Source organism: Anoplolepis gracilipes, chromosome 6 (assembly GCF_047496725.1).
Source record: "Anoplolepis gracilipes chromosome 6, ASM4749672v1, whole genome shotgun sequence".
Taxonomy (NCBI): Eukaryota; Metazoa; Arthropoda; class Insecta; order Hymenoptera; family Formicidae; genus Anoplolepis; species Anoplolepis gracilipes.
Window position 1 is genome coordinate 1,066,421 of NC_132975.1, and position 12,699 is coordinate 1,079,119.

At 32.0% G+C, this 12,699-nt stretch overlaps 1 protein-coding gene across 4 annotated transcripts in view; it reads left to right on the top strand.

The window, feature by feature from the left end:
* Positions 1-12,699, top strand: part of Magu (SPARC related modular calcium binding-like protein magu) — a 249,434-nt gene that overhangs the window by 161,022 nt on the left and 75,713 nt on the right. For 3 of the 4 annotated variants that reach the window (XM_072893687.1, XM_072893686.1, XM_072893684.1), the window contains exons 5-6: positions 7,122-7,199; positions 10,889-11,122. In XM_072893687.1, the coding sequence (XP_072749788.1) occupies positions 7,122-7,199; positions 10,889-11,122 (312 nt within the window). The remainder of the gene's footprint in view (positions 1-7,121; positions 7,200-10,888; positions 11,123-12,699) is intronic. The other variant, XM_072893685.1, reaches the window with a different exon arrangement.

The following is a 12,699-nucleotide window of genomic DNA, read 5'->3' on the forward strand; positions in this document are numbered from 1 at the left end:
AGGTTATAATCTTGACAAAATATGTCAAGGTCATAGAAGATGGGTCCCCTTTTCTTAAGGTTTTACTGCCTTTGCTAACAAATAATATGTTGCAATTGATTTTAATCTGTCAACAGTGGATAATAATATAAAAAATTTAGATAAATCTTGAGAAAAGGGGACCCACCTCCTATGACCTTGACTTTGACATATGTTGTCACTGTCCTGAGTAACCTCCAAAAAGTTTTAACCGTCGGTCCTTGTTTATTAAAAAGTTATTGACAAGAAAGTTTGAAAAATGTGATCTAATTTTTCGTTCTTCTTGAAAGTGAAGTTAATTACTTTGACATATATTGTCAAGGTCATTGTCCTGAGTAACGTTTAAAAGGTTTTGATTTTGTGTTTATAACTTTACCTACTCGTACAGCACATTGGTACAAACAAAGATCACTACAAACATTATATTTCTGAATTTTTATTTAAAAGACTATATTCTTTTGATAAGAGAATTGATGTTTTTTTTTGATATGATGAAACAATTATATCCAATAAATAATAATTAAGTTTTGTTATATTGTTTATATTATGTTTAAATAAATAAATTTCTACGTATAATTCATAAAACTTTTTTGTGTATAACTTTTTAATAAATAAGGACTGACGGTTAAAACTTTTTGGAGGTTACTCAGGACAGTGACAATATATGTCAAGATCAAGGTCATAGGATGTGAGTCCCCTTTTCTCAAGGTTTACCAAAATTTATTTTTAATATACCCATATACAGGATGTCCTGGTAAAGGTGGGCAATCTCTCGTGAGTATGTAGAGAGAGAGAGAGAGAGAGAGCAGGTAAAAATAACCCCATAAGTTCTTATAAAATTGTTTTCTATAATGCATTTCTACCGAGATATTTGTCTCTAAAGTTTTTTGAGAATCATTTTTCTTAAATAACTTGTATATTACTTTGTAGATCTTAATGTATTATACAATGTATTATATAATGTATTATACTTTAATACTTTTATGCACAGACTAATGAGACAAATTAATTGACGTAATTAAAACACATAATTATGTTAAAGTAAAAGTGTGTAACTGCTAGTTGCAAATTCAGATTTTTTTCTTAAAGATAACTATGTGTTTTCTTTACACTAATTGATTCGTTTCATTAGTCTGTGTCATAAAAGTATTAAAGAAAGATAATCGAAAAATGAATATTTTACGAGATATCTTTTATTTTATGTAAAAATACTTCAACTTTAAAGCCTTATAGCTCGAAAAGTATTTAATGAAAAAATATTTTATTATAGTGTTTTAGAAAGTTTTTGAAGTAAGCTACAAGAATATGTAATGAAAAATTGTAGGTTCCATTTAAGAAATTAAAGATGACTTTTACGTGACCTTCAAACGACTATCCAAGGTCAAACCATAGTATCATCTTACGTCCCCTTTCGAACCAAACAACTTTTGTCTGAAACATTTTTCAATAAAATCATCGATTTGCACGATAATCGACCATATCACTTAAAATGAAACACCCTGTATATATAATAGCTTTACATAGCATATTAATAATAGAATTCTTAATATTTTTACTTACAATTTATTATATATTTTTATTATATATATTATTGTTATATTATTTATTATTATTATATTTATTATTTATTAATATAATTTTATTTATAATTATTTATAAAAATAAAAATTATTTAGCGAGAAAAACTTTAATAATGTGACGATTTGTAGTGTAACATACGGATTCCAATACATTTCTTATTGAGACGCGCCTGAAGCAGTTTGGCGTCTCGGCCATCAAGCTTCGAGCGCTAGTAAGGGAATAGGAGGCGTCGCCTCGGAAATCGGTCCGAAAAGAGCAACTAACTCCGAGCACTGTCCTATTACATAGTCTATCACAGTACATCCTTTTTCTCTTGTGAATGTAAATTCTCCTTCTTCTCCCCTAACCTTCCCATTAAATATCTCTAGCCTCCAGTCCTCCATAAAATCTACTAATTTCCTGCCCTCCCTGTTTATGCTTTTATCTTTTGAGCGCCTTCTTTTTTCCTCCTTTTCCCCGCCCCTCTTCTCCCCTCTCTCGCCGTTCTTGCATTAAAGTCTTCCCCTATTAATATTTTTATCCCTTGCTCTCTGTTCCTCACCCATATTTCCAGCTTCTCCAGGGTCCTGTCCACCCTCCCCCCCCCCCGATCACATAAATCCCTATCACCCTCATTTCTCTTTCTTACATCTGCCTACCATCAGTCCTTCCTCCTCATTCTCTATCGTACCCTTTCTCTACCAACTCCCTTCTTATCCCCATTAATATTTCCCCCTTCGCCCTTCCTCTTTTTCCTTCCCTCTTCGCCATTTGTGCCTCCCAAATAATTTCCTTCGGCAGTCTCCCTCTTGCTCATCCCTTCTCACCCACCTACGTCTCCAATAACACTATCACGTCCCAATCTCTCAGTTCCCTTCAAAATTCCTCATCTTTCTTTCCCAAGCCCACTACGTTCCAAAATACCGCCTTTCATCCCTTCCCTTCCTTCCCGTTCTTCCCACTCTCATATCTCCGTTTTTGCTTGCCCCTTCCCTCTAATTTATTCCCTTTGTTCCCTTCTTTATCTCTTTCCCCTGCTCTCTCCTCTTGCTTTCCTCTGTTCATTCCTCAGCACCTCCTCCTTCTCATCTTCAACATTGATTCTCGATTTATATTCTTCCATAACTTAATTTTACCCTCCTCCCAATTCTTTCCTCTTTTCTAGCAATCTCCTCCAGTTTCCATCTCATCCTTCTCCCGCCCCCCAAATCCAATCCTCCATAACCCTTTTTTTCCTTCCCCTCAGTCTGTTCTTCTTCCTCATAATTTCCTTTCTCTGTTCCTCGTTCTCCAATCTAAACAACACCATTTCTCTATCCTTTTTCTTCCCACTTCTCCAATTTTTTTTCACCTCTATCATATCAGCTTCCACTCTTATACTCTTAAAGATTTCCTCCACTATCTCCCTTCTCTTCACCTCCATCTCTCTTACTATTACGTTCCTTCTTCTTTTTTTTCTTTCCTTACTTTCCATTCGCTTCTCCATTTCCTTTATCCTTCTCTCTATATCCCCTCCCTCTTCCCTCACCCTCATTTCCCTTGTCTCCCCTTCGCTTCCTCTACTCTTCTCCAACTCTCTCACCTTTCCTTCCAACCCCTTGATACAACTTTTCATCTTTTCCCTTTCTTTCCTCGATTTCTCCTCACTCTTCTTAAACTCCTTCCTTAATACCTCAATCTCACTTTTCATCATTCACCCCTGCTCTCTAATACCCTCTTTCACCTCTCGCCTCATCGTCTGATCTTCTCTTTAATCTTATTTATTCTCCTTACCTCCATTCCTTCTCTACACATCTTCAGTGTCTCCTCCAGATCTCCTTTTTTGTCGGCAACCTAGGAGTTTTCATATTTTTACTGAAAATATCCTCTCTCTCCCGCTCTCCTATCTCTACTCTCTTTCTATTCAATAGTTATTCCACAGTCTCGCAACTTCCTCTTCTTTTTTTTCACTTTTCGCCATTTTCCTCAGCTCCGCCATTTCTCTTTTACTGCGCCCTTTATATTCACTTCTTCCCAGATCCCTATCCACCTATTCCTCTCTACTCTACCTTTAGTCTCTGCCCCAAACATTACTGCTACCTCTATCTTCTTAATCCTTCCTCCCTCTTTATTCCTCTTTCCCTCTTACTAGCTCACACACTCACATTCCTCTTTTACTCCACTACTCTCACTCTTTGGGAGGATCCCGTTAGCACATATCCCGATAGCACAAAACCATACATATTGACCGATACCTAGGGTAACCAGTACAGTTAGCCAATCAGAAGATCCTAATGTTTACTGGCCAATTAGCATTGTGCGCTATCGGATCCCGTCCTCACACTCTTACTCTCCTCGTCCTTCTAACACCGTCTTTTCACGCCACTTAAAGCATCACTGAGTCACCACGTGTCACCTACTAGCGCACCGGAAGCGGAAGTCCTCTTACTCTGATTTCCCTTCAATTTACGTATAAATCCTTATTTGAATTAAATATATTGTTACGTTTGATTACATTTTGGTTTGTAATACAGATTACTTTAGGATCCGCTTAACGATCTCCGATAAAACTTGCAATGGGAGCTCCCGCTATTACTTACCAAACAAACCCGAACAAAACTAAATATTATTTTATTAAATATCCGAAAATCTCTGTATAAATTGAGATCTTTCTAGAAATAGAATAGAGATAATCCAATTCCACTTCTCTAGCAGCACAGCCGAATATCTATTATGAAAAAAAGAATTGAGGATGAACATTCTTAGCCTTTGCTGAGGTATTCACGTAACCACCTTCTGATTACTCCGATTGTTACGACCACTTAATCACACAATGGAAGGTTCTTTACCCTCGTCAAACTTTCTCAACTAACGGTTCGTATCAAACATCCAAAGGACCATCTTGTCCACATAGAATTTGTGGACAATTTTGATCTACTATCGAAAAGCGTTTACTTCGAAATACGCTTATTAATACTTTATGTACGACGTTATTACTGATCCATGCAATATAGAGTTCAGCTATTCTTTAGTGTTTGACTCTTCCTCCAATCTGGATCTCAATTAATGAATCCGAGTACTCATAGAAAAACGGACCGTTATAAACTATTTATTTACAAGCTCACATATTTTTTTAGTTCAAATATCGTTTTCTAGCAATTATTTGTTGAACTGAAATACCATGTCAGGGCCTCTTTCACAGATAGATAACAGGTTCATCTGGTGCATATTGTGTCCCCTCGACTACCCTTGTTTATTACTTAGACACAGCACTTTTTTTATTGTGAGTATTGCCAACCGCAGGTTGACGAAAAACGAAGGGAGTATGCGTTTCATCGAATGTTTTATTCAGATCAGTTGTTAACTTATTGTTAGTTCTCGATAATTACATTATAGTTTGATATCAAAAGTTATTTATTAACTAGAAAAGGTTTAAAGCGCATAATTATGACTATTTATTCTATTAATAAAAATAATATTATACCTGTGTGTTTTAACTATAAAAGTATACAATACAAAAATCAATTTACGACAAAACCTTATCCAGAAAATTAATTAGGCATTCATTGAACTAAAGATTAGATGAAATTCATATGATATTTATAAATACAATATAAATTAGTTTTAAAATAACAATTAAGAATAGCTCTCTTATAATTAATAAATATTGAAACGCTAAGAGCTGTAGAAAGCGGGAACGCAGATCAAAATAAATAAAAGGAAATACAAAAAAATTAAATAATTTTAGATAACATTAAATTGATATAGCGTGTAATTAGATGCGTTTAGAAATGCATACATATATGAATGTTGATGAGCATTAAATCGATATTTAAAATATCGTAAACAAAATATAGTAAGAATGTGGCGAACTCTTCGTTTCGGACTCTTCTTCGAGCCTTCTTCAGCGCAATAAAAAAACATTAATCCTAACATGCAGTATTAATTGAAACAATCATAATACATTATTGAAGTCTGACTAAAAAATTCTTAGAAAAATGTCAAAACCGAATCAATCTAATACAGAACGCGGTGAACAGAGTAAAGATAATCGAAGCATTTTTAAACTCGCACTAAAAGTTATATATTGCCGATGCATATGATCCTTCGTAGTTGGTGAGCCACGAAGAGTAGATCAAAATATGCTTAATAGATTAGTGACTTGAATGCAACACCACATGAATCAAAGTCAAAAATCGCAACTATACTTTATACTTTAAAAGCGGAGGCGAACTAGGTGAAAACGTTGTTAGAGTGTCAAACTATTACTGTGAAAAATTCTTTCGTTAGTCAATATATATATATATACGGAACTCTGACCTTTAAATTCTGGAAAGTTTGTTTATCAGGTCATTATATAGTAACGGTAAGTTTTCAGTATCCGTTTGAAGGTTTAACCCGTTCTTCTGTCTTTTGATAAAAAGCATTTCTGAAGTCAATCTCTTACTATAAAAAGGTTCCTTGTCTACCACTTTCACGTCATTCCAACCAAACTCGTGGTTATGCGAGAGTCTATGATTAGTCACGACAGAAAAATTGCGGACATTCCTGTTAATTGAGACTTATGTTCAGAAATTCTAGTTTTTAACATTCTTGATGTTTGTCCCACGTATGAAGCATCGCAATCTAAACAATCGATTTTATAGACTACATTGAATTTACAATAATTTGAAACCGAACTCTTGTGCACTTTAATAAATTTGTCAAGTTTATTTTTACTGCAATACGACAATTTAACGTCCATGTTTTTGAAAATATTTTTGAATTGTTCCGTTAAATTCGGTAAATACGGGACTGTAAAGTAGGATGAAGAATTCCCCGTTGACGTTTTTTTGTTGGAGGGAGTCGGATTATTAATCAAATATTTAATTCGTTGATTGATGACCTCAAATATCAAATTTGGAAAATTGCTACCCTTTAAAATTGACCCACCGCTAAGCCAGTCGCTAAATAATAATCGCTAATCTATTGTTCTTATCAACGCTTCTCGTCTATGCCCCTGGTAACCGCGAGGCAATGGCGCCTATTTACGCCGCGCGCGCTTAGCGACCGTCCTTAAAGCCGTCCTTCTCGCCATCTTTTTTGCGGCAGGCTGATACTCGCGCAGGATTTGCCGATCTTTGTAAATTAATTTTTCAATAATTATTCTGAAAATCGCAAAATGATACAGGACTTTTCTATTCCACTTAACCCGCTCTACCTGCATCCGAGAGGTAATACGGTCGTTTTGAGACACCCTGTATATATATACCCTATATATATATATATATACATATATATATGAGGATCATCCCCGTCCACCGAGCCCTCCACAATTATGACACCCAAATCCTCGAATCTCGTGTTCCCCTTACATAGGCACAACAATATAACTAATAATAAAATCAATGTTTTTATTTTCAGACCAATGTCTTGAATGGTTTAATTTTAGGATATATTCTGTATAATGGATTTAATATTATACAATATTATACATAATTAACACAACAGAATAAAAATCGATTTCGTATTTATTAAATATAAAAAATAATAAACGTTATAACAGATTAATGCATCATTTACAGTTCTAAAAAGTAGTCCAACTGTCCATCCTCTGCCGACGTTTAATAGCGAGCTACCAGATACTAAGGAAGAAAGCGACGGTAAGTTTTGTTTATATTATGATGATATAATTTTTAAAAAAGAAATTTAAAAGAAAAAGTTTATCAATAAAATAACATTAAACAAAATTTGAAGTTTTCTATGTATATTAGAAAAAAGGAAATAATATAATTGAAAGAAAAAATTCTTAATTTATAATTTATATTTTTTTATATTATTCTACATTTAATTTTATCTAATTTTTTATAATTCTTATCGCATTAAAGAATATAATATATATACATATGTATATATATATATATATATATATATATATATATATATATATATATATATATATACAGGGTGGACCATTTTAATCAATCCAGTCGAATATCTCGAAAACCAAGCCCGGGAGAGAAAAATGTTTCAGACAAAAGTTGTATGGTTTCGAGGGGGCCATAAGATGGTACCATTGGTTTGACCTTGAAAAGTCATTTGAAGGTCACGTGAAGGTCACTTCAAGTTTTTTAAATGGAACACCCTATATATTTTTACATATTCTTGTAGCTCATCTCGAGAGCTTTCCAAAACACTTATGACAAAGTTTTTTCATTAAGTATTTTTTGAGTTATAAGGCTTCAAAGTTGCAGTATTTTGACATAAATTACAAGATATCTCGTAAAATATTCATTTTTTGATTATCTTACTCTAATACTTTTATGCACAGAATAATGAGACGAATCAATTGGTGTAAAGAAAACACATAATTATGTTAAAGTAAAAATGTGTAACTGTTAGTTGCAAATTCAGATTTTTACTTTAACATAATTATGTGTTTTAATTATGCCAATTGATTCGTCTCGTTATTCTGTGCATAAAAATATTAGAGTAAGATAATCGAAAAATGAATATTTTATGAGATATCTTGTATTTTATGTCAAAATATTGCAACTTTGAAGCCGTATAACTCAAAAAATACTTAATGAAAAATACTTTGTCATAAGTGTTTTGGAAAACTCTCGAGATAAGCTACAAGAATATGTAAAAATATATAGAGTGTTCCATTTAATAAACTTGAAGTGACCTTCATGTGACCTTTAAATGACTTTTCAAGGTCAAACCAATGGTACCATCTTATGGCCCCCTCGAAACCATACAACTTTTGTCTGAAACACTTTTCTCTCCCGGGCTTGATTTTCGAGATATTCGACTGGATGAATTAAAATGGTCCACCCTGTATATATATGTATACATATATATATATATATATACAGGGTGTACCAAAATGCGCGATAATAATTTTAATGACAAATTCTTTGTAACATTTTAAAACGAAAGTTCGAATACAAAAATGCTGAAGCTATAATAGTTTTCAAATTAGAAAGGTTTAAAGATCACGAATGACAGGACTAGAATTTCGCGCGCTCAGGGATGTCAAAATGGTCAATAACGAAGGTACTTCCATGAATCGAATAGGTATCTTTAACAATAGTAAAATTATTGTCAAAAATTCAAGAGTTTTATTAAGAATCTATTTCTGCTTATCCGTAAAAAATTATTTTATTAATAAATCTTACCACGAGAACTTACCATATGAACCAAATGTGACAGATAACACATCGATATCGGTATATTAAACTATTGAATAAAAACATTTTAAACTGTTCTTATAATTTCTGGACACCCTGTATATACACATACATACGTACGTATATTATACATGTATATATAATAATGAGACACACAGAATAATGAGACAAATCAATTGGTGTAAAGAAAACACAGTTATCTTTAAAAAAAAATCTGAATTTGCAAGTAGCAGTTACACATTTTTACTTTAACATAATTATGTGTTTTCTTTACGCCAATTGATTTGTCTCATTATTCTGCGCATAAAAATATTAGAGTAAGATAATCGAAAAATGAATATTTTACGAGATATCTTGTATTTTATGTCAAAATATTGCAACTTTCAAGTCTCATAACTCAAAAAATAAGTAATGAAAAATACTTTATCGTAAGTGTTTTGGATAGCTCTTGAGGTAAGCTACAAGAATATGCAATAAAAAATAGAATGTTCCATTTAAAAAAATCGACGTGACCTTGACATAACCTTCAAACAACTATTCAAGGTCAAACCAATGATACCATCTTACGTCCTCCTCAAAACCGTACAACTTTTGTCTGAAATATTTTTCTCTAAAACACTTTGTTTCCGAGATAAAAGGGTGGTATGGGTGGTCTGAAACACCTTGTATATACAGAGTGGCCTAAATAACCTGTGACAGGCTATTTTCTCCGAAACTATTGGAGATATGGACTTGAATTCTTTTTACATTAAATAGCACATGGAGGCTGATTACTTGACGCGTAGGAAAATTTTTTAGGTGAAGGCGCTTCGAAGATTTCAAGGTCAATCTCGTTTTTTTAAATCAGACACCTTATATATTATTGCATATTCTTGTACCTTACCTCAAGAGCTTTTTAAAACACTTATGATAAAGTATTTTTCATTAAGTATTTTTCGAGTTATGAGACTTTATAGTCACAGTATTTTGAATTAAAGTACATAATATCTCGTAAAATATTCATTTCTCGATAATCTTACCTTAATATTTTTTTAAATAGAATAATAAAAGAAAACAATTTGTGTAAAGAAAACACACAGTTGTCTTAAATAAAAAATATGAATTTGCAACGAGTAGTTACGTATTTTTTATTTCAGACAACTATGTGTTTTCTTTACACAAATTGATTTCTTTTATTGTTCTATTAAAAAAGTATTAAAGTAAGATTATCGAGAAATGAATATTTTACGAGATATTATGTATTTTAATTCAAAATACTGACTTTCAAGTCTCAACTCGAAAAATACTTTATCATAAGTGTTTTGAAAAGTTTTTGAGGTAGGCTGCAAGAATATGCAATAATATATAAGGTGTCTGATTTAAAAAAAACGAGATTGACCTTGAAATCTTCGAAGCGCCTCCACCTAAAAAATTTTCCTACGTGTCAAGTAATCAGCCCCTATGTGCCATTTAATGTAAAAAAAATTCAAGTCCATATCTCCAATAGTTTCGGAGAAGATAGCCTGTCACAAGTTATTTGGCCCACCCTGTACATATATATATATATATATATATATATATATATATATTAATGCTTCTATTGTAAGTCTGTACATTTTATTATCCAATTTTGTTTGTTAAACGGATATTATTTGTCTATTGTTCATATTATGATACATGTTTTTATAAATGTTTAATCCTTTTTTTATCATTCCGTATATACATGTACATATAATGTAACATTAATTATTAGAATTATTATAAACAATACGCAATATTATTACAAGTAATAAATAAATAAGGTGAGACATAGCTTTGTGTAGTAAGTATTCGACTTGTAGGTCTCAAATTCAATTTTGAACATTGAACACTCGTTTAGGATATTCCCAAGTAGAACAAAAAGTCACAATACTATCAAAATACGTCAAAATAATCAAAGAAAAAATTTTTGTAGTCATATTTTCGTCATTTTAATGTCATTTGATATTACTTCGATATTATCGTGACTCTCTATTCTACTTATCGTTTGAGTATATCTTTTGGAAAATGTATTTATATCGACAGCGCCCACAGAAGTGATGGTTTTATCTATTTCTGCCATTTTCATAAATTATTTCCACTTCTAATTTGAATACAAATTTTTGTTTATTAAATTATATTTGTTATTTTACTTTTTACAGTAAATGATTGTATGTCAGATAGAAGATCAGTATTGGAAGATCAAAAGCAAAATTCACAAGAAAAATTTTACATACCGCAATGCACGTCTGATGGAAGGTATTATCGAATTCAATGTTATTCCGGTTATTGCTGGTGTGTATATCAGGATACGGGTAAGCCAATACCAGGAACATCCTCGAAGAATCGTACGCCAAATTGTAACCCAGTCCCGACTCCTAGTAGACCCATAAAAGGTAATTTAAAAAATTCAATTTGTTAGAAAATTAGACTACATTTTTTCATGAATTTTTTCAAATGAAAAAATATTTAAGGCACATAAATTAGTAGTTTTTGAGAATTTAGAAAAATATATATTATTTTGTACATATACAGGTTGTTTCACATAGAGTGTAAAAAACATGTTTTCTATAAAACTTGACGCCATACAAAAAATGTTTTAAATAAAAGTTGTTTGGCTCATAACGAGAAAAAGATAGAAATATTAATTTAACCTTGAGTATAGGTAAGATAACATAAACACAACAATAGACTTGGCAATGAGAGCCATGCGCGGATGTTGATGCGTAAAATTTCTTTTTAGAAATTAATTCTTTCGCGAAATTTGATTCGTACACAGGGCATATATTTTACTTGATGTGTTTCACCAAGTAATAGATTCTCATTTTTGAGAATTCTACACTCCTCTTTACTCCCCTAAAGAGATGTAGACAAGAAAAAATATCGGGGCGAAGCGAAAGATTCGGTTTCGATTCAATGAAAGCCTTGGTTTTTTTCTCGCAAAATATCAATAATCATCGATTAAAATGGGACACTCTATATATAATACACGGAGTTGAGCATTTAAAGTATTATAAGCTATTATCTCTAAAAGTATACATTATAGCAAAAATTATTTTAGTTAAAAGATATTTGATTCTAAGAAAAAAAGTTAGAAATATTAAATTGGCTTTGAGTATAGGAGTTAAAGTCATTTAAAGGTCAACTTACAATTAGTTTTTTTTTAATGAAACTACTTTATATAAATCGAGTCTTTGCAATATTCAGCGTAAAGTTATAAATTAAAGATATTTTCAAGTTGGCTAAAAATAATAAGTATAGATGAGTCACAACAAATAACACGCTGTAATACCTATTATGGCTGCGTTCCACTAAACGATCACGATACTCACAAGCATTATGTCTATCTTTATTTAACTTTTGGTTAGGCCGAAAATTAAACAAAGACAGATATAATGCTCGTGATGAGTGATCGTTTAGTGGAACGCAGCCTATATGGTTTATTATACCACATTGCTTATCGATCCGTGAACCAAATTTATGAATATAGTCAAGAATTATGACAATTAAAGCATCGCAGAATATCGGTCATACTTAATAAGGCTTATTATGAATATAATTAACCCCGTACGAGAAATTCGTTTTAATATACATATCCTTTCTGTCCAAATGTGCACGAATATCGATATTCTATAAGGTTGACTATATTGCTATCCTCTAAAATAAAATAAAATTGTGTCACACAGTAAATTAACCTTTATTGTTGTTAAATAGCTAAAACTCTTGGTTAGAAAAACCTCCTGCAATGATCTTAAAATATGTTGTCAAAGTCATTATCGTGAATAACATCCAAAAAGTTTTAGCCTTCGTTATTTATTAAAAAATTATTGCCAGAAAAGATATAATGAACAGTGTTACTCTCTGGAATACTGGAAAACGTTAATAAATTTGATCTCGCTTCCCATAGAATAAGCATAAATATAGGCAGGGATAAAACCCCCTCCCTCTTCACATCCAAAAAACTTAACCTGCT